This window comes from Python bivittatus, unplaced genomic scaffold, assembly GCF_059951505.1.
Source record: "Python bivittatus isolate LINGU-HERP-01145 unplaced genomic scaffold, Pbiv_v1 ctg000310_np1212, whole genome shotgun sequence".
Lineage (NCBI taxonomy): Eukaryota > Metazoa > Chordata > Lepidosauria > Squamata > Pythonidae > Python > Python bivittatus.
Window position 1 is genome coordinate 7,178,068 of NW_028277054.1, and position 23,479 is coordinate 7,201,546.

Consider the following 23,479-nt stretch of genomic DNA (forward strand, 5'->3'; position numbering starts at 1 on the left):
GTGAGGAAGGTGGGAAAGTTCTTCCTTTTGGTATATGAGGCTCTGGATCTTCTGAAGGCATCAGAGTCAGCATCTTCTGGAAGCATCCAGCCCCAAGGCGTGTCTTCCCCAGATAGCTAAGCACTTTGCTACACTACATTTAACTGGGTCGACACTTTCATTCTGTCAACAAAGCAGCCTCGTCAATCAGCAAGGCTTCCATAGCAGTTCAGCCTGCTGCACGGTTGCGTGGCACAAATGCAAACAGGTTGGTGTTATCTGATAAAATGTCCAAAAGGTCAGGATTGGTTAGAGGGGAAATGGGCCCCATAATGCCTTCTCTGACACTTATCTAGCCAATGAAAGAAGAATATTGACCAAGTTGCTGTTTGACCTCCCCTGCCTACAGCTGTTGTTTGTCTTCCTCTAAGCGGTGGGCATGGTTCAGTCTCCTCACCCCAACTCCTTCCTCCAACAGTTGATTTGCTGATGGCTGGTGTCATTAAGAGCCACTAAAACTCTTTGATCAATAGGACTCCTGCTTTCTCAAGCAGGGAGAGGGTGTAAGAATTACTTACAAAGTCATCCCATTTGCATGCCTAGCACGTGACAAGGAAACAGGTACCAACTCTACTGGCTGCTAAATTTCCTTCATTCCTTAAACTATAATTTTCTGTGGTGCTTACGTCTACACAGTTAATCAGTTGGGTGAAGGGGAAGCAGGTTTCTAAATCTACCTGGACCATCTGTATTCTAGCATTACACATAGGGCATATGGACTCTTCCTTCCCTTAAAAAGCTCCCTGCCCAGCAAGGAGAAAAATCTGTGGCCTACCATGCTCCTTTTCTGTTCTAGATTTCTAGCGGCAAGGTGATTTTTATGTAAGGAAGCCTTTAATCATGGGAAACACATTCTGCCATCAGTAGGAAAATGAATCCTGTGAGAGATTGTACCCACGGCCTCCCTGGAAGAACACCATGGCAAGGAGGAGACCAACGTGAACCCATCTTTTGTCTAGAAAATAAAAAAAAACAACTAACGTATCTTGGGAATGAGGTAGAAAAACAGAAGTCTGTTTCAGGGAGGAAGCAAACTTTCTGAACATTGGAGGACAACCCAGAATGAGCTTGTACTTAATATATGCCATTTTAAACAAATATATAATATATTGTAACTAATATTTTTCTGTTAACATACATTTTGGAATGATTCCATAACAGATATAGTTAGAAGAATGATGCTAGGTCCTTCTCTCTTTTTACATCTGATCATTTTGTTGGCAATTATTAGACAACAGAGTGAAATAGCCAGGACAGAACCACAGGACAGCTGTGTGCTGGTGCTCCTTCTGTCTCCTGCACTGTGAAGTCCATCAGTGTGAGCCCATGATTTCCAACCTCTCCTGCTCCTGCTCCTGCTCCTGCTCCTGCTCCTGCTCCTGCTCCTGCTCCTGCTCCTGCTCCTGCTCCTGCTCCTGCTCCTGGTTATACATCTTTCTTCACTTGGAGTATCTCACTATCCATGTGGAATGACCATAGAAGCATATTGTCGCTCATTGGTGGAAGCAATATATTGCTCGCCAGAGATCTCAGTTTCAATTCCTGTCATCTCAGATAGATTAGGAAAAATTTTTTTTCTGACATCTCATAAAAATAGTGCAGTTTTTAGAAGGTACTAAATTGGAAAGGTTGGTTGTTTCACTTGGATTATACTGCTTCCTATGTCCCTATGCATAAGTTAAAGGTGGGAAACTTCATCACTACACATGATGGGTTCATTCAACAAGTTAGTTGCTGAACTAACTGGGCTTGCACAAATCGAACAATACACTAACCAAATGGGCTCGGTTTGCCCAACACTTTAAGCCACATGTGTGCACAGAAACACACAAAAGCAAGGCTAAACTCATCAAGCTGAGATTGTTATGCAAATGCAGGCACTAGGAATTTAACTGACCTGGCCAAGCAAAGCCAACTATACTCTGAGAAGCACAGAAGGAAAAAATGTACCTGGGATAATTGTCTAATTTATTTTGGAGAACTGTTTAGTAATAGATCCTACATGGTTGGGAACCAGTAAGCTAGAAGTGCCTGTACCATCACAGAAGATCCAATCCGTGACAATTTGATAGGCTAGGTAGCAAATTATGGATCTCTAGTCTGGAAGATATCTGGTCTGGAAAGGTGCTACTACTCAGAATTGAAAGAACCAGACTACATGAAAAAAATCATCTGATCTGCTCTACAATTCTTTTCAGTATCCCTAATGGGTGGATTGAACATCAGAAAGAGAAGAGCAAGCTATATTAGTCAAGAAGAAAAGGATATCTCACCCATCAGTGAATTAGGTTGATATGTTGAAAGCTGACCCTTATAAAGCCATATACCTCCAGTTGTTGACTTGGACACATAATATAAACATAAATGCTGGCTTTATTGGCTCCTTATCCTACTTTATCTTTCCTCTTTTACCCGCAGAGCTCTGCAATTCTTGGCTGTAAAAAGAAAGCTATAGACACACCCAATTCTAATTCATTCCCACTCCCCAGTTGTGGAATGGGAAGAGTCCTGATCTCTGTGATCCTAAATAGATCAGTGCTTCAGAGCTGCATACTGGATGCTGCCTTCTGATTCAGAATCTGTTTCTAAGTCTGCATTGATGGGATGGGACCGTGGCGTCAGGTTCACCAAGGAAGAGTAGTGCAATTCCTCTTCTTCTTTGTTCACAACATTCTCATAATCCACCTTGGTGTCATTCTAAAACAGGAGGAGAAGGAACTTGTTTAGGTAAAGGCTAATAGATTCTGGTAGACAATATGCTTTAAATGTGAACAAGTTCAGTTAACAGCACTTCCAAATGATCTGGGAAGGACTCCTCTCTGAAATTCAGGTGAGCCATTACCTGTCAGTGTAGACCATATTTTTTCCAACTGATGGGTCAGGTGAAATTCATCTTTTAGATGTCACCTAGCCAAAACTGATTTGAAGTCAGTCCTGTATCAAAGTTTGCCTTGCAATTTCTCAAAGTTTCCTTCTGTTTTTCTTAATTATTCTCAGTGAACACCTCTTTCCCATTTTTCTTTGTGATGGTGTGGTGTTTTTCAGCTTAATTTATTGTTAAAGGGAATGGACAGTACTACTGCTAATACTATGGTTTTCTATTACTTTATACAGCTTTTCATCATTCTGAAGCCTCTCTAGATGCCCGCACTTCCTAAACTAGAAGGGAAAAAAAACACTTAAACTGAAAAAGTCCCATAGTCCCATTAAAGTTCTGTCTGTCTGTCTGTCTATCTATCTATCTATCTATCTATCTATCTATCTATCTATCTATCTATCTATCTATCTATCTATCTACCATCTCTTTAAAGTCTATGTGTCGCCCTTCAAAATAAAGGAAAATTGTTTGCAAAAAGTGCACATGCCAGGTAAGTGTGCACAAAAACATATGGAAAATGCACATGGAAATGCAAATGAATGTCTTTGCAAACCTTTCATTTTTCAAATAAATCTGCAAGCTCTTGTAGAAATGGGCTGAAGAAGATTTCATGTTGGGAAAATGAGAAATTAGCTCAAACTATGTATTGTTGTTGCCAGGGGGGTGGGGGTATAGTGGATTTGAACTTGGGGTTTTATTTCTGTAAGCCATCCAGGGTCACCGTGAGTTGGGGGGCCATACAAATCGTTTTAATAAATAAATAAACTGCCCATCCTTACTCATGATTCAATTTCTGCTTTTCATGTTGCTAAATAAAAGTCCAGAGGCATTACAAAAATAAAAGCTGGCAAGCCCAAGAAGGAAGAATGTCAACAGCAGAAGCCCTTGGGACTACATCACATACTGAAGAAACTCAGCCCGGAAAAGGGAAACACATGTTTGTCTTTTTTAGAGAAATAAAATACTATTTCAAGGGTGATCGTTTCTCATAAATTGTAAAAAAAAAAAAAATCTGCAAAAGAGAGACCAAATCAAAAGACCGTGGCTTTCTCACCTAGATAAATTGAATTTCAAATTTCATTGTCCCAAGCCAGCATGACCCCTGAAAGGTTGCCTGGTGGTGATAGAAATTGTACTCCAAACATATCTGGTGAGGGTCACATCTGGTGACTCACATATACCTGGTCCTGATTCTTGAGTAGAAAGTCAATATAAAATAAGTTTGAGTATTACCACCAAGATGGTGTTAGGAATGGAACACTTTGTAGCAGACTCATTTCTATTCATCTGCATGATCTACCCAAACCTTTCTATCTCTAACATAGAATGAAACAGGAAAGAAGAAGGCCTTCTGCCTTCCCCAGACAGATACCTTCCAGATGTGCTGGTTGAACATTCTGAGATCTGCAGTCCCAGCCATATCAGGGGAGCTTGGGAAGCTGAGCTACAAGATTAAGAATGCCCCCCTGTCATAACCTACAGAAATCTGCCTTAAATATGGCATGTACCTTGGGGGGAAGTTCAAGTTTCTTTACTACACTGTAGATCACTCTGTCATTTGAGGAATCTGGTGCCAAGTTCCGGTTCATGACCCTGTAATCAAAAGGACATTAAGCATGTGAGAAGATTATTTGGTTACCAGTCTTTCACTCGTGCTGCCCCAGTTGCCTTGCTATCATTTGCTTCTTCTCTTTAAAATAACTTTTAAAAAAATATAACATAGAATAAAATCTGGAAAGGAGAAGCAAAGTCTTATGATCTCTTAAGTATCTCTAGTTGACTTCTGCTTTGCTTGTTTTGTAGGACGCTAACTGGAATTCCCCTTTTTATCCATTAGTTAGGATCATGGGGACTCTGCTGTCCTCCTTTGTGGACAGGAACTTAAGTGGCTCTGGGGCCAATAAGCTGAAAAAATATGGCTACAGTTTCAAAGACAGAGCTCCTGTGTGGACATGTAGCAGCCAAGGAGGCAATAATCTGCTCTTTTGTCTTTTATCTAGTCAACCTCATGGGAATCTAATGTAGGTCTGCATGAACCACAGCTGATCGTCTTCAAACTGATTTAGTGTAGCATCTTGTGGATGTCAGTAACTCCACCTCTGCAAGTTGGGCCTCAGTTGACCACTTCCACTTGCACAGGCACTGTGCTCAGAAGTAGTTTTCACTAAGCAAAGGGAAACAACACTACCCACTTTACCAGCTAGAAGATACTTTGATACTTTGGAGATGAATTTTACTTCCACCTTCACTGAAGCAAAACACCCCCTTCTAAGATCTGCAGATCCCTAATCTAAAGGAGTTTATCTTGACCTCTGCACTGAACCAGGATTAACACCAAGAGCTGTCAAGGCCTGTGTTACCAGTTGGGGGCCCACTGCCAGTCCCTGTAAGCTCCTGACCCTGTGGCTGCTCTTTCTTCTCCTTCCTGCTATCGGCTCTTCACCTTCTCACTCCAAGTGAGCAAGCAGTAAAAAAAAGTACAGAGAAGCTCAACTTGTCCATCCTCCCTGCCTCCCTTTCCCAAAAGATGCTGGTGAGTCCAGAAAGAATGGCAAATAGATGGACTGTAGGAGCAATGATGAAGAGGAAGGAGTAGGCATAGTCAGGGAAGGGGCAGAGCAGGTCACCTTATCAAAAGCCTCCTAAAAACTGAAGCCAGCATTGTCTCCCTCCCAATTTCCTTGGCTCCCTGATCACTTTACCATCATACCTGGAATAAACAGTGTGCTCCTTGGACCCAGTGGGGGGGAACTGGAGTCTTGCATATGAAATGGTGCCTTCTTGCTCCTCGTCCTGTAAGACTTGGGGGCTGTCTGTTCTGCCTTCATTTGGTCTGCAGTTGTTATTAGTCCGTATCTCTCGCTTGGCCTAAGGGGAGGGGAAAAAACTTGATTTTCCAGCCAGGGAAGACTAATACTAAGCCTCCAATTTTCACAGCTGCAGCAAAGAGGGAGAATTTGATCAATGTAGCTTGTCAGAAAAGGAAAAACTGGGCATTGATCAAATTGTATCAATTTATTACCTATTGGTTGCACTGATCTCCTTTGAAAGCTCAAGATGGTATATTAATAACTCTTCTCACATTTCAGTCTCACAACAACTTTGTGAAATGTGTTAGATGAGAAAGAGTGACCAGCTCCAAATCCCTCTGCTAGTTCCACAGTTCAGCCCCAATCTAGTAGCCACTGTGTTCTAGCATGCACCTTCTTCTTCTTCTTCTTCTTCTTCTTCTTCTTCTTCTTCTTCTTCTTCTTCTTCTTCTTCTTCTTCTTCTTCTTCTTCTTCTTCTTCTTCTTCTTCTTCTTCTTCTTCTTCTTCTTCTTCTTCTTCTTCTTCTTCTCCTCCTCCTCCTCCTCCTCCTCCTCCTCCTCCATCTTTCTTTCCTATATAACTAATACAGCTATTACAGATAACAGGGGCTTCATCTTCCACTACCTCTTGTTACTCAGTCACTAAATAGAGAAGAAGTATTCTAAGCTATTAATACAATCACCTGACCTGAAAGAAGAATGAATATTTAGGATATTAGAACAGGAAGGGGGCTTGAAGGCCTTCAAGTCCACCTCAATGCCCTCTCTTCCTCTATTGTATGGGGGGCCAGTAGAAAGCAATAGAAAGTGATTCTTAACCTTCTTCACAAAAAATGAGCCCGATCTCTGTGTGCTGCCACCGTTTGAATGTACTGTTTTCTTCCTGCAAGGGGAGAAACAGAGTTAAGTCACCTCCACATCATGGCTTTGGAAGCACTTCACAGGAGAGATGCCATGATTCTACTGTCAGCATGCTGCTGTTTGTGTGAGATGGACCCCGCCCTACCAGAAGTGAGGGGTTGCTGCTTCATAACTATATTGGTTCCTATAGAAATGGCAATGCCCAATGCAGGGTTATGCTGACCACCACTAGTAAGTTGCCCTCCCCCCAAGGATTCAGACTGATTGAATAGAACACTTGAATTGCTGAATCTTACTTCAGCCCTTGACTCAATTTGATTTTGATCTCTCTGGTCTAAAGGCTGTGAGAAAGGTTTGACTTGCTTTGATTTTGATGGTACCTCATTTCTTATCATAGGCTTTTCTGTTGAGATGTTCCTCATCAGCCAATCAGGGGTCAAGGAATCTTGTTTCCCTCCATGGGAAATATTACCAGGCAAAGGTCTGCCTTGGCAAAAGTGACCCACCCCACCATCCTCCATATCTGCAAGGCAAAGCTGTCCACTGACCCTATCAGTAGGATGGAGATTATTGTTGATCATTGCCTGCAAGCCACTGACTCTCACTTACCATATCTTCAAGACATATAGCAGCAACCCCAGCAAGATAATAAGAGAAAGAGAAACACCAAGGCCAATCAAGGCTTGTTTCATTAGTGTAGCTCTGTTGTCTGCACAATACAGAAGAAGAACAAAAATTAGCAGAATCTGGATCTGATTTAACACAAGCTTGTGTCCATGTACTTATTTGCTCATCAATCCTATACCAACGCGCCATCATACTTCTATTCACGTAGCTTGCATGTTCAGACAAACACGAAAGCTGTAAGTGGCAGAACAGCATCCAACTATTGCCATTAATTTTCTTTTTCTCTGGACATCTCTCAGGGAGTAAAGTTGGGATTGCAGTCTGTGCTTGGGAATAGTAGCTGCAGCCAGGCAGAAATGCTTCTCACCCCATTTCCCCAACTCAGGCTTTACTCATAAGCATCAAAGCCAGTGTTCCAGCTACCTGTGATCATTGAGCCCCACCCTGGCATCTTCAAGGACGTGCCCACGTCCAGAGGCAGCCTCACCCCACCCAGGTCCGTAGCTTACAAAAGCAAATGCTAAGCAAACAAACAAAATCAGAAAAGGGGGACACCATATGTGTCACCTGTCGAATATCAAAAAAGATTTCTAAGTGTATCTTATGGGGAAAATAGAAAATAAAAATAACGATTCTCTAATACTGTCCCTCAGTTAAGAACATCCGACTTACAGACCACTCGTACTTATGAACAGGCTGCTTATTATTAAAAATGGCAGACGGAGTTCTCCTTCCTTGAGCCGACTGAAGCCGCACAATGTTTTCATGACCTGTTGAAGCCGCACATTTTTAATATACAGCCTGCTTATTTTTAGTAATAGGCAGCCTGTTCGTAAGTATGAGTTCTGACTTACGTACAAATTCAAGTTAAAGACAGACGTAGGAATGGATCTTGTTCTTAACCTGGTGTCTGCCTGTATAACAACTGTAACATCCTTGACAGATGGGTGCTCAACCTTTGCTTGAACTCTTCCAATGAAGGAAATTTGCCACCTCCCTAGATTATCACCTTCCTATGCTTCTCCTTAGGAAGTTTCTCCTAACAGTCAACCAGAATCTGCCTCACTATAATTTAAGAAAACCATTCCATGTCCTCCAATTGGGATGATAAAGAAGAGGATGACATCTTCTCATTTGCTTGCTAGCTTATTTGTTTAGTTACAGGGAACCGATGGTATGATCCAGGAGCTTGGGTACCACTAGAGTAAGAGTTAACCCTTTCCTCCATGCTGATACTCATATCTAGCCACTTAGCCACTTCTAGAGTGGCTATTAGTTCTACAAGGTAAACATAAGAAAAAGAGCTCTTGTCTATTTTCCCCATATAAAAACTGCAGCTTTGAGACTCAATTCCTAGTAAGGATACACAGTAAAAAGAAAGGCTTAAAGCTTAAACCTTGCTTCCTCAATTCAGCCAGGCATATAATTAATGGCATTTGGTTTGCCATCTATCCTGAACTCCACTTGGCTCAAAAATTCACACACACACAGACACACACACATTTATATATTTGGGGGGAAAGCTGCAAGTTCTTAACCTGGAGACCATGGAAAATTGGATATATTTGGGAAAGTTGTGTACACAAATGTATGTTTTTAGAACTACATGATTGAATATATGATGGAAGCTGGTGTACTAAAAATACATGTATTAGGGAATGTTAGATATAAATATGAGAGAGAGAGAGAAATACAGTTTTCAAAATGTATGCATCCAGTTGCATTAAGGTTATCTGGGTTTTTTGTTTGGTTGTGTGTGTGTGTGTGTTCTTGTTTTTGTTTTGTCTTTTAAGGAATAATCTACAGTATAGCTTTCTTCTGAGCTCTATCTCTCAAATCAAACTATGAAAACATATACCCCACCCTGAAAACAGATTAAACGTCATGGAAAACTCCTGAGTCGTGAGTTGCTCATCCTAAAAATTGTTCTTTAGGATCAGCCAACCTGGTTTCAATTCCCATAAATCCCCAAGCCAGCATGACCAATTGTTGGAGCTGCTCTCCAAAATATCTGCAGGGCATAAAGATGCCTGGTTCTGTTTAATTAGCTGTCTTTCCATTGCCAAGAATTTCTTAATCAAGGATGGTCACCTAGGAACTGTAACAATATTTTTCAAGGGAAATACTCACAGGATACACTGATGGTCATGAGCTGTGATTCCTTATCAGAGACATGGTTGAATGCTTTGCAAAGATATTCTCCTGACTGCTCGACCTTAATTTTCTGGAGTGCTAGGATTTTTGAAGTCTCCTTAAAGATCTCTTGCCCTTTCCAGTACCACTTGTATATAACAGCTGATGGGTAAGCATCGTTATCACATCTCAAATAGACATCCGTTCCCTCAGTAACAGCTTTCTGGGTATCTAGGGTTAGACGAACATTACGGGGCCCATCTGTCAGAAAAAGAAAGAGTCACTCAATCTAGCCCAGCATTTGTATATGTGATTCTCAGCATCACTGCAAGACAAAGGAATTCATAAGGACACAAAAAGAATCCTGGAGAAATAGGCTTCCACGTCCATTATTTTTCAACCTTGGCACCTTCCTGAAATTGTATTTCAACTCCTAGAATTATCAGCAGTAGCCATGCTGGCTGGGGAATTCTGGGAGTTGGAGTGCACAAATTTCAATGTTGCCAAGGTTGCAAAACACTGCTTTGTCAAGCTGATTGTTCTTTCTCATAGAGCAAACAACTAGAAGCATCTGAGAACCTTAAAGGCAGGAGAGGAAGGTAATCACCATCTTCCTCTATTGCTCAGATCTGCTACCTATGACTCAGAAGGGAGTACATAGACACAAACATAGTAGACTCTGATAGCCTAGTCTTCCATTGAATATGACTTGTCCATTTCTAAGATCCTCTTAGCCATGGGGTCAAAATCTCATCCAACAGCAGTAAATTCCACTATATTCCACCCAAATCCTACCCAATATGATGGAATACCCCACATTCTGAGAAGCACAGCTTTCATTTTTCAAAGAAAAGAAGAGTTTTATGACCACCAGGGTAGGTTTTCCATTTTGTTGCTGTTGGAAAGTCCCTGCAGTCCCTGCAGTTTTCTTGACAAGGTTTTTCAGAAGTGGTTTGCCATTGTCTTCTTCCAAGGGCAGAGAGAGAGGAACTGGCCCAAGGTCACCCAGCTGGCTTTGTGCCTAAGGTAGGACTAGAACTCACAATCTCCTGGATTCTAGCCTGGTGCCTTCACCATGACATCAAACTGGCCAAACTATTATAGCCTTTTAGAATCATGAACAGACCACTGCTTTGAGAGTTGTCTTGTGTTTGCAGCTAAGGACATAACCACCAAGCTAGGTGGCAACATCTAAATAACCTTGGTTGAACTCAAAAGGTATTTACATGGGGGACTACCAGAAAATTCCAGGGCTTTAAGCTCAACTGGAAAAGTTAAAAAACACCTCAGAAGAAGACAACGGCAAACTGCTTTCCTAATGCAGCTTAGGAAATAGTATGGACGTATTCAGGCAGTAATCAAGAAGCTTGAGTCAACAATGACTTCACCTAGAAGAGAAAGCCTATTGGGCACAGCAAGAGAATCATAACTTCACACTGAGCTTGTGCTTGTACTCACAATGCACATCCAGCCTAACAGTTAGAGACTCCACAATGCTTATGGCATTTTTTGATGTACAACAGTAGATGCCAGAATTCGTTGAATGGACATTCTGGATGAATATCATGTTTTTGGTAGAGTTCACTGGCAGCAGTTGCCCATCTTTGTACCAGGTGTAGCTGAGTTCCTGGGGGTTGGCTATTCTCACTGTACAAGTCAGGCGAACAGAGCTACCTTCGATGACCCACCCCGATGGTTCTTGATTGAGCTTGACATCTTTGGGGCCATCTGCAGGGGGAAAAAAGAAGAATTACAAGCATCAGATAGTGGTATCCCATTGCTCTTGACCTTGAACATCTGCCCTTTCAGAGAAAGAACCTTACACCAGATGCCTCTGTGATACAACAACCAGCATTCAAGGCTACACTGAACAACTCCACTAATAGCAACCCCCCTTCCTCTTTCTACCCAAAGTTACATACTCGTTAATTAAATCATTCTTAACTTTTGGGGTACCCCCAAACCACTCTAAGGCATTTCTTTACTCAATTTGTCTGCTTGTGTAAACCATAGGGGGCAATGGCCCATAATGATTTGATCATGCAAAGAGCTTTGCCAGATTGGGCTAGTGGTTGAAATGTTGGACTAGGACTGGGGAGATACAAGTTCAAGTACATCTTCAGCCACAGAAGCTGATCGGGTGACTTTGGGCCAATCACTCTCTCTCAGCTTAACTTATCTCCCACAGCTTTTATTGTGGAGAAAAACAGAGGTGGAAGTGCACCTTGAGCTCCTGGAAGTAAGACAGTTTATAATTCTAACAAACAGATAAATAAATAAAATAAAGCAGGGGTGCACATTGCAGGGTGTTCTGCTATGTCCCCACCAGAACACCTCCCAAAGTTGCTGTTGAAATTCTAATTTTAACCCACCAAAAAGGAGACAAGGTTTGAGCACATGAATATATCAGTTTTAGTATTTAAATTTTAATTCAGTCAAAAGTTGATGGGAAATGTCATGGCCCAGCCTACTTCCTTATCCTGGCCACATCTACCTTTTAGAGTACAACTGTCTGGTATGCTGCTGGAAGATGTTGTGTGGCTCTGAACCTGACCAAAATTGTGCCCCTTTAGTCTGAAGTGTAGGATTTATAACCTGAGTTTCCTAAGAGAATTTGTTCAATTTCTTATTCTTGCTGCATTCATTGGCATGGGACTTGAATGGCCAATGCACTTGTGGATCTCCCTGGGAACACTTTACTTCTAAAAGGCTTCCGGCTCATCATGCAATTATTCTTACTTACAGAGGATATCCAAAGTGATGGATGGAGAGGTAGTGCAGCCAACAGTATTACATGCTTCGCATTGGTAAGAAGGAACTGGTGTCGCTGTTGCGAAGAACGTCAGTACTGGCGAGGACTGTTTTTTCTGGGTGTAGTCACCTGACCTTAAAAAGTTGTACCAGGTGTTTCTGGGGAAACTACTTCCCACAGAGCAGTTCAGGATGACTCTGTCTCCTTCCTTTATGGGCAAATGATTTAAATGAAAAAGTTGGACATCCTTGGGGCAATCTGCAAAACAAGATCAGTATGTTTCTTATGCAGTACATAAACCAGAAAGCTCTCTGGCTTTTGAAAGAGGTTCTTTGCGGTGATGATTTGAGGGACCTGTTCCTCAGAAGCATTTCTGCAAAGTTGTACCCCACTGCTAATGAGCAGAAGTACTGTTCCTGAAGCAGGTTGGGTGGCAGAAGTACAGCAACCCTGATTTACCTCATTGTTGAGGTGGTACAGTGTGCAATGGGGTAAAGCACACAAAAAGATTGCAGTGCTGTGCATTGTGAGGAAATGTCAATAATCACAATTGTGCCCAATCACCCCCAAACGAAAAGTACATATTAAACACCAGCTCCAGATGTAGATTTTGTAGATCGTTCATAATTAGAGCTACTTCAGACCATTATTGTTTTGTTATTGTTAGGGAGGGAAGATACATTTTATCTTTTGGAGGAACAAAACCAGTGAGTTTCATCTTCAGAACATTAGTGGCTTTGCTTATTTTAGAATGAAAAATTTGCCACCAAAGTTCAACTGCAGGAGGAACTGCAAATCTGTATTGTATCCTTCCATACAGTGGCCTCCAGTGGACATTGTATGGACCTGAATTCTGCTGCTCTGAAGTGCCTTGTTGAGGGAGAGGAGATATATGACTAGGGCTATGCAGTGCTTCAGATGTGGTCTCCAAGAGGTGCTTTGGAGCAACAGGACACACAGGAGCTAGAATGTAATACCTTTCTACAATCCTTTTAAAAGAACTGTGTCTTTTTCTCAACATCACCCAGCAACACAATCCTGAAAAAAGAAGCAGTTGCTTTAAGGTATTGCAGACTGGGGCTGCATTCACACTCCTGCACACTCTGAAGCAGTTTTTGTAGAATGATTCCAAAGTGTTGCATCAAGAGAAAAAGAGAGAGACAAAGAAAGAGAGGAGAGAGAGAGATGCCCTTGGCTAAAGTAGGGCTACTTCAGTCTTCCCCCACTTAGTACTCCCAATAGAAGAGAATATGTGTAGCTCAAGGTTGAACTGTGGAGTCCTTGGGGTTCTCTGAGCTTGGTGGTTTCCTTGCAGGCCACTGTATATAAGCAGAGAGCAAACCCCATTCCCTTCTAGCACTGAAGACGTTACCTAGCCAGGCAACAAAACATTTGCAAGAAAACAACCAAGCTCAGAAAACCCGAAGGGCTCCACTTAGTGTTCCTCATGTGGTAGCGTTACAACTCCCAGAATTCCAATGGTCATGGTGAACAGTCCCTGGTTGGAGAGGACTGGCTGATCTAGGGCTAGACAGATGCTCAAAATACCAAGTATTTGAAAAAAAGAACACTCAGAAGTTCCAAATATATTGTTACACACTGATGGAGCAGGGCCTTCTCCAGCAGCATAATTACTACACTGGGAGAGTAAGTGATGCGCTCTTAGTTGAAAGGGGTTGTCTTCTTGGTCAGCTTTTCAAGAGGTCTTTAATGCTTTTTTTAAAACAAAAATCTAGATTGTAAGTATTGGTTGTTTTAATTTTAATATCTGTAGCCTCAACTGAAAAAAAATTCACTAATTGCTAAAAAAGATTGGTACACCATAGTATATTTAATTTAAAAAGAATCAATCAACCTACTATACCATGCTGTTGAAAATTATCCACAATATCCTAACTATTAATTGTAAGCTGGGCATCTCCCGTGAGATAGTTTCTCCTGCCTGCCCTACCCCCCCCCCATTCTGCTTCCAGAAATCAAACAGGATCTTTCATTTAAAGGCATCTGACTTGCCTGTTTTGCCTACCTAAAGTCTCAGTTTGAATCCTGATATCTTTTCTTTAAAAAATTGGAGAGCAGAGAGTGGGAAAGAGCTCTCACTGAGATCCTGCTCCTTCCATTTTCTTACACCACTTCCAATGCCAGGGTCTGTTTCTACTTACAGTGAACATTCAGGGTGACAGATGAACTTGAATTGCCAATCTCGTTATGGACCACACAACGATAGGTACCAGAATGCCTGGCTTCAATCGGCTCAAATCGCAGTTCCTTCTCGATCTTGATAATCTCTGGCGTGCTGCTTTCGTACCATTCATAGCCAGTGATAGGAGGGTTGCCAGTGGCTGAACAGCTCAAAACCACATTGTCCTTTTCTCGGATGGGTGATTGTGGCATTAGGATTTTGACCTTTGGCAGAACTGGGGAATTGAAAAGGAAATTGATTCCAGTTTTTTGGTAAGGCAGACGTTTTGCATTTTCTTTCTGCTGAAGGGGCAAGAGAATAATTTAATTTGACATGGGCAAGAAGGAGATAGCAAAGCTGAATATTATCCTGGGCTTCATTCAAGATGCTGATTTTACCCTTTAAACCATTTAACCTTGATTCTCTAATAGGTCACCTGTTTTATTAAGACCATGTCTGGTCTTCCCAATCAGTAAAAGAGAGGTGTTCAAATGGCTATGATGTACAGAAACCTGGGATTGGCACTGGGAAACAACATCCTCCCAGCAGCACTTCCAAACTGTGGAATCCCATTCTTTCTGCTTTTAGAAGGTCTCAGTGGCCAACTTTTAAAAATTGGCTTTTAAAATCCTTCTGCTTTTAAAAAAAATTAATACTATTTCAAATACGCTATAATAGACATCACTTTTTGCTCAGAAATATAATCATCATGATGATATTGAAGAAAGTTACATACAGGTAGTCCTCACTTAATGAATGCCCTGTTTAGTGACTGTTCAAATTACAACAGCACTGAAAAAGTAACTTTACAACCAGTCCTCACAGTTATGAACATTGCAGCATCCCCATGGTCACATGATTGAGATTCAGGCACTTCACAGCTGGCTTCTGACAAGCAGAGTCAATGGGGAAGCCAGCAGTAAAATTGCAAGTCGTGGTCACGTGATGTCTCACTTAACAAATTCAGGTGATTCACTTAACAACCGTGGTGGAAGTGATGTCATAAATACATCACAGTCACATGATGTCTCACTTAACTACCACATCACTTAGCTTGGCATTTTTAAAGATTTTTGTTTCATTTTTTTATGATTTTTATTTTTTTTTCTCCCCAGGGAGTTGTGTATAGGCTTTTTTTTTCTTTTTTCTCTTTTTTCCCCTCACTATATAGCTGTTTCCATAGAATTGGCTGAATTGCTTAATGAAAGTATTTACCCTTCTGTACAAAGTTAATTCTAATGTTTTTAATGTTGAATGAAATTGTATCTTTCAAAAAGGAAAGAGAAAAAAGCAGCAAGGTTGTAATTCTTCAGTAGCTAATGATGCAGTAGTGTCAGGGATTTTCCTAAATTCTGAGATGTAAATTTAAAATCTACAAGGGGCAAATATTCAACTGTGCCCATCATGACCATGTTTTTCTTTCCCATCCTGGATAAAGAAAATGCAGGAATGTACCGTATATACTTGTGAATAAATCGAGAATTTTAGGTGCCAAAATGTGCCCCCAAAATTGGGTTTGGCTTATCTACAGATGGGCTTATCCACAAGTATGTATGGTAATTTTTTTTTTAAGTACCTGTATATCCCATATTGAACTGTGGTGCTGGAGAAGACTCTTAAGAGTCCCCTGGACTGCTAGGAGGTCAAACCAGTCAGTCCTAAAGGAAATCAACCCTGACTGCTCATTGGAAGGATCGATAATGAAGCTCAAGCTCAGATACTTCGGTCACCTAATGCGAAGAGAGGACTCTTTGGAAAAGACCCTGATGCTGGGAAAGATGGAAGGCAAAAAGAGAAGGGGATGGCAGAGGATGAGATGGTTAGATAGCATCACTGAAGCAATGAGCATGAAACTGAGCAAACTCAGGGAGGCAGTGAAGGACAGGAAGGCCTGGCACAATATGGTTCATGGGGTCACGAAGAGTCGGACACGACAACAACTGAACAACAACAACATATCCCATATATACTCATGTATCAGCCCATCCATGGATAAGCTGATCCTCAAATTTTTAATCAAAATGGCACAAAAAATGGATAAACCATGGATTACCCACAGGTAAGTCAACTGTGAAAATTAAAGCATACAAACACTTTGAGGGTCAACTTATGCATAGGTCACACATTTTTATGGTATTTGGGTTAAAAAAATCAAGGGTTGGTTTATCCACAGATGGGCTTATCCATAAGTATATGCAATATTCCTTTTTGAAGATGAAAATATCTTTAGAAGAACCGGAGAACAAAGAGGCCTTCAAAGAGAAAAACTCAGACTGCAAAAGTCTTGTGCTCAGCAGCACCAATGAATCAACTCACACTGGACACTGATCATCAGATTGTCAGAGTTGGTACTTCCAATCCAGTTATTAACATTGCATGTGTAACTGCCAGAGTCCGTTTCTTTTAAATCACTGAAGCTCTTCTTGGGCTGGATCTGCGAATCCCATGCTATACCATCCTTAAACCACTGATAAGAAATCACATCCGGATTACTGCTGTTAACTGCACATTCCAGAGACAGGTTGTCTCCCTCTCGGACTGTGGCTCCAGGGATAGCTTTCAGTCTAACGCCTTTGGGAGCATCTAAAATAAACAAGACTCAGGATTAAAACAAAATAAAAATGCTTAAGCAAAAGACTGACACAACTAAGATTAAATTCTCTGGAATTCAAATTAGGGTCTTCACAATGGTAGTTATCTCAATTCCAGTCTCCCAGAGATTCCCAGAGTCACTGATGAGTGGCACCTCTTTAAACATTGATTAAATAAAAAGAATAACAAATTGTCTTCAGCAAAAATAGCTAACCTTCTGCTTTTTTAATCTGCAGAATGTGTTTAGCCTTGTGCCTAGTTTCCTTCATTCTTCCACAGATGAAGGAAATTGCTCTATGAAAAATCAAAATATCAAGTCATATAGCTTAGGATTCTCCACATCCATTAGTCTGACACACACAACACACTTAATTTGGATATTGTATTAACCCATTTTTCTGGATTCACACAATACATTGGATCTAAACGATGGCTTGAGTTTGATCAATACAGCAGGCCTCTCTCCTGCCCAGGCTATAACTAACTGGGATTAAAACCAACCAAACTAGTTTGCTTGATTTCTAAATGCAACTCCTGGATTTTTACATAATTTGGTTGTGTGTTGTGTGTACACAGCCACTGTGTGGAAGCTATAGCCCTTCCCCTGAAATTCTAGAAAGCAGAGACATGAATAGTTGAAGGTCATGATTGCTAAAAGCCTTCATTTTACACATGCACATTCTTCTGTGTACCAAAGCCAACAGCTTGAATTGTCTGCCCAATTCCTCCAAATGGTATTCATATTAGGCAAAATGTTCTTTCCATATTGCATCACCACCAGGGATGTCCTCAGGATGTGGTCAATGTATGATGCACTTAAAACTGGGTGAAGCTTTGATCACACCATTGGTGCCACCATCTTGACTATTTTGATTATATCTTATGGATACCCCTGATCACTGCATCAGCTTCCATCCCATTGTAAACTCACATTGCACATTCAGTTCTGTAAATTTTTTCTCTATTTCTCTCCCATCGTGGGTTTTCAGCAAGCATGTCAGTTGTTTCCTGTGGTCTTGCCAAGTGGGCTTTAAAGACAGCTCAGTCTGTATTCCTTGGTTTTCACTGGTCATTTCTTGGAACAACAAACGATGACGTTCTAATCCTTGGATAGTCAACGTTACGGGCTCATAAAAGCAACTGTAAGGTACTGAGCAGGTCACTTTATTCATTATGTTTTCTCTCATTTCTGGAGACACAAGTTTTATCAGTTCTAAAGGGGATTCTGCAATCAGATAATAGATGGAAGAAAGTATTTTATGGAGAAGATGCTGAATAAAGTTGAATTGCTTTTTAAATAAAAACTTTATTAATTTAGAAATCCACCATATTCATACCAGTATTTTATCATGTTCTCGGACTAAACTTTAGAGAGAGAAAAGCAACCCCCCCTCCCCTTACATTTAATATATATTTAATAAGTGACCCCCCACTACCACATTAAACATTATAATTCAGCAGAAATGTCTGAAGGGATTATAGATTTTGCATCCAAAGTAATTTGGGGAGGGACACAGTGGCACTGAGGCCTCAGGTTGTGCATCTCTTGACTGTAAAGATGTAAGGGTAATAAATCAAAACATAACTGTGGTTACGTCAAATAGTCACAGGTAAGGAGGAAGGCATGTTTCTGAATAATCTTTCATCTCCACCTGAGAGACTATGACCAACCCATTGAACACATCCTTCTGCTGAACGAGGAGAACTGGGTCTATGAAGTATCCACAGATGGAAACCACCTTTTTCTTATTGTGACCTTTGAAAGATATGTCCCAGTTAACAGCCTGGAATCATTTCTAGACTGGAAGTTGCAAGTTCAAATCTTGTTGGTGATATTTTGAAAAGGAAGGTTTTGTCCCCCCCGCCTGCCCCCCGCACATGTGTGTATAATGTATATTACGTATACAGATATTTGTATAATGTTCTCAGAAGAACTTACCATAAACTTGAATATAGACGTCTTCCAACCATCTCCCTTGCTTAAACAACTGTCCTCCTTTCCAATAAAGTCTGATCGAATACTTGCCGGAATCATTTTGGTGGAGCTGGGAAATTTTCAAACTGCAGTTTTTGTTTTTTAAATCCCCCACAAATGTCACTCGATTACTAAACTCAGGACTGGCCGAATATGCAGTCTGGTTACTGTTATATAAGAGCTTTCCACTGTAATCTTTTAGCTCAGGATCATAAAAAGGATCAAAATACCAAGCAAAGGAAACATGTTCGATAGGTCGACCTTGGTACTCCCTTTTGATGCGGCATGAAATGAACACACAAGATCCCACCCAAGCCTTTAGGGTTCCTTGTGTCACAGATAATGGCACACCTAGAGAACCTGAAAAGGGAATCAAATGATGATATTTGGTTTAGATGCATCCCCGTACCTCTCAAAACAAAATCCACTGAGAGAGCAACAAGTCACTAGTGTTTGCTTACACCCACAGTGCAAACCCTGCATTCTACCCCAGATTCTACTCACTCCTTGGAAGTGGAGAGGTGACACTATCGTACAGAAATGCCATGATCAAGCCTTAGTTTGGTTCCTCCAAGGAGGCCTTGGGTTTCCATCTTTGTCCCTGCTCTTCAGTCATGAAGTTGGAAGGAGTTTCCAAGAAGCTGTTGACAATCTCAGAGGGAGTTGCATTGCAAAGAAAACAGTGCAACAACCCCGGGGCTTGCCAATTTTGCTGTTTGAGAGAAATATCAAAATCTTGCCCCCTCTCATTCTCTGCATAAAACCCAAACTGTTCTGCCTTTCTTTGGCCTGTTGAAGGAAACCTGACCTCCATTACACAAGAGGAGATCAGGCTAATTTAGAAGTGAAGGTCTTCTTACCACCAGCTTCCACCATCAGCAGCTATCACGCTCTTGCTAATGACAGAGTCAGCTCTGAGCTGACCTTCTATTAGGTGTACAGGTAGACCTTGCTTAACCATTACCTTGTGCAGTGATCGTTCGAAGTTATGACAGTGAGAAAAAAACAGCAACAGCTTTGTAACCATTCCTCACATTTACAACCATTGCAGCATCCCTCAGCCAATGATCACTGTCGGCATACTGTACTTCACAAGCAGAGTGTATGTATGTATTTAATTTATACACCCGCCAGTCTCACAAAACCAGTGACTCTGGGCGGTATACAATGGAGCTGAAACAATTAATAAATACTTAAAATCGATTATCATTAGTAATTATTAAAAAAACATTTAAAACGATAAAAACAGAGCTAATACAAAAAAAATAATAGACGGGGGATAATGGAGCCACCTCACTAGTTCACCCGTCCCCTGAGGTCCCCAGGCCTGCTGACATAACCAGGTCTTGAGGGACCTTTGGAAGCTCAGAAGTGAGGCCAACCTCACCTCATGGGGGAGAAGATTCCACAAATCGGGCAGAAAAGGCCCACCGCCTACGGCCTGCCAAATGTAGCTACCTACTACAACCGTGTCACTTAGTGACAGAGGTGCTGGTCCCAACTGTGGTCACTAAGTGAGGACTACCTGTACATAAGCACTAAGTCAAGGATGCACCAGACTGTAAAGTTAGATTACACAAAATTTGTCGACCATTAGCTTTTTAATTGGCTTTATATTATCAGTCAGGTCACAGTATAATTCTGTATGCTCTGTTCCATTTGATGTTCAAAAATTGATTCTAACAATTGTATAAATACGACTTTATTATTAGCTAAGTAGTCATAAGCTTATTGTATTGATTCATCACACAATGATGTTTTTTTTTCTTTTTTTGTTTGTTTTCTCTTCTTTCTTTTTTCTAATTTTACTGTTTCGTTGCCTTTAAGCATATAGTTTGTTCTGAATAGTATGATAGTATGAAACATATAAGTAGGATATTCAGCTTTTATCACCCACACTGTTTAAATCAAACTCAGTAAGAATTATAATATTTTTAAAAAGCAAGCTGTAAGTATGAATAAATTCTTGGATGTACTTCAACTATCTCCTTCTGTCCCAGATTACAGATTATTTTTGGTTTGATTTGGGATTGTTCCTATTTATTTATCACTTTTTTTTTTTTTTAGAGAGCAGGCCTTTAGAAAGGAAGGGCTAACCTTGACATGACGTTAGTCATATAATGCAAGCAACAAGCATACTTTGTGGTTGTTTTGACACTTGTGCAGCCTTGAAACCATTCGTGTGGGAGATTTTCAAGGGGAGCTACTGTTTGCAAAACGGATGTGAAATATCAATAATATTCTCAGATGCTTTTGTCTAGGCTATGGTAGAAAGATTTTGAAAAGTATTACATTTCTCTCCATGGTCCAGAAGCTGCTTCAACTGTTTATTTACATAGCAAAAGAAGACAACGACAACGACAGCGACAACGACAACGACAACCTAAAATGCTATAATTAAATTACGAAAAGATCTCAGCGTAACCCTATGGAACAAATGGAATTTATGGTTGCTGTTCACTGAAGCCTTTGAATGCAGCAGGTGAAGTCCAGAAAGTTCAAATCTACACCGACTTTCCTAGTTATAGAACAGGCTGAATTAAAAAACAAAAAACAAAAACTCATAGAAATAAAATCTTTTTCAAAGAAAACCGTACAGCAAATTAATAAAGCAGAGCAGGAAAATGCAACTGGTAAATATACTGAACATTATATCACAGGGTAAAAAGCCATTGCTTTACCTACCAGGCAATTAGGTATCCCAGGGAGTTTCAGTTCTGAACCTTGAATGTATCATTCAGTGTTATGACATCTCTAAACATTAAGGGCAGATCAATCCATTTGTTTCCAGATGACTTTCTGCCATTGCAGTCTAATGTAATCCAGACTCCCTTCTCTCCCTCGACCAAACATATTGACCCCCCTCCCCCCCCCACACGCAATTGTTCTACACACATTTACAACAGTTACCTGGAAGGACCAGCAGCCATAAGAAACACCTCATTCTGAGTTTAAGCAAATCCCAAGCCTAAGAAAAGAGAACAGAGTATGGATTGTAGGAACCACTAACTGATACGATAGGTCATTAATGAAATTTGTAACACGGGATTATAAAAATTGGAAATAGGCCAATCACTCACTGGGTGGTCCTGTTACAACTTAGTTTCCCAAATTTCTTGGCTGTTTCTGTTTTGGAGCTATTCCCTATCAATCCCATCACTCAAAAGTCGAGACGATATATGTGTATATTGGGCTAGTTTTTTCATGCCACTGAACTGAAGCTAGAAAGTAAAACCAGCGGGCCTATGCACAGTCATTACTTGCCTTGTAGATCATACAAGATCTTGCAAGACTGGAGTTCTGGAAGATGACTTGCTTCTGAAGGATCAGCTCTTCATTGGCTCAACAGCGCAGCCTGAGACAAAGGAGCAATGGCAATCCCTTCTCTGTGGCGGCCAGAAAGCTTGCTTCTCAAAGCTCTGCACATCTGTCACTGTAACTTCCCTCTTGCCACCCTTGAGTGAGCGACACACGATCTGACTGCATCCGCTGAGGTCAAGCTTGGCTTCGTTGGTCACATCTTGGTGGTTCGAGCAGTTTAAGAGCTCTTACCCACCCTGCTCAGTGGGTGCTAGAGGTTTAAAAGATGGGGCCAGCAGCAGAGAACATGATTCTTCATTGAGTGAACCTAAGGGAGTGGTTGAGCCAGCTGAGGCTATCAGGCCTCAGGCTGCCCGCATAGGTTGCCACATGAAGTGGTGAGTTCTCCTTTGCTAGAGGTCTTCGAAGAGAGGCTGGAGGGCCATTGCTCAAAGATGCTTGAGCATCTTCCTGAGCAGGGTGCTAGTTTCAACGTCCTTCAAATGAGCTTCAATTCTATTATTCTATGAATCACATTTCCACACTCCTGAGCCCAGAGCCCACTGGATGACATGATTGAAATTAATCAATCAATTGCCAGGGTGCAGCTTCCCAGTAGAGAGCCAGCTGGGTGTAGGCTTAGGCCAGAAACCAGGAGAATGTGAGTTTAGTCCCACCTGAGGCACCAAGCCAGCTGGGTGACCTTCACGAAGCCAGTCACTCTCTGTCAGCCCTAGGAAGAAGGCACTGGCAAAAATCTTCCAAAAATCTTGCTCAGAAAAGTGCAGGAACTAGTCCAGGAGTCAACACTGACTCAAAGGTGCCAGAACATAAATAATAATTTTAAAAATCCCAGTATTATGCATTGGAAAATGACACAAAAGCAGTAGACAGGTCTAGTCCTAAAACAGAAGATGGGGGGGAGGAAGGAATCCTGTTTGTTTTTTTAAAAAAACTGATAATCCAGTAATCAACATTATTCTAGGATGCAGAGTTTCCACTAAATACTACACAGAAATACTATATAGGCTCTTCCTTTCAATGCATTTCCTTTGTACAGAATATATGTTTCCCTCTGCAGATATACCAATGTCTTCACCACTTCAATCTGACCTATATAGGTTGTGTGTTTTTTCCCTCCCAATAATAAAAAGGGGTTCTTCCTCAGCTTCTGTCAACAAGTTTCTCATTCCATAGTAGAAGCCATATAACAAACATTAATGCCCTTACACCCCCCCACCCCCACTTAGCATTCTTCCTTCCTGAGGACTAGAAGCTCACATTTACCAATAAAAATGAGGAATCTGGAAAAAGCAACCATTCTGCGATG

The 23,479-nt window shown here is 41.1% G+C and overlaps 1 protein-coding gene across 1 annotated transcript; it reads right to left on the reverse strand.

Annotated features, from left to right (window-relative positions):
• Positions 1-1,046: 1,046 nt before the first annotated feature.
• LOC112542806 (B-cell receptor CD22-like) lies at positions 1,047-21,930 on the reverse strand. Its single transcript, XM_088139982.1, has 13 exons — positions 21,760-21,930; positions 18,814-19,209; positions 17,806-18,099; positions 16,599-16,865; positions 14,263-14,517; positions 12,092-12,358; positions 10,807-11,076; positions 9,346-9,609; positions 7,198-7,297; positions 6,547-6,610; positions 5,628-5,785; positions 4,426-4,510; positions 1,047-2,736 (listed from the first exon to the last, which is right to left on the reverse strand). Exons 1-13 carry the CDS (start codon positions 21,791-21,793, stop codon positions 2,572-2,574), a joined length of 2,619 nt encoding a protein of 872 aa, XP_087996108.1. The 5' UTR covers positions 21,794-21,930; the 3' UTR covers positions 1,047-2,571.
• Between the last annotated feature and the right edge of the window lie 1,549 nt (positions 21,931-23,479).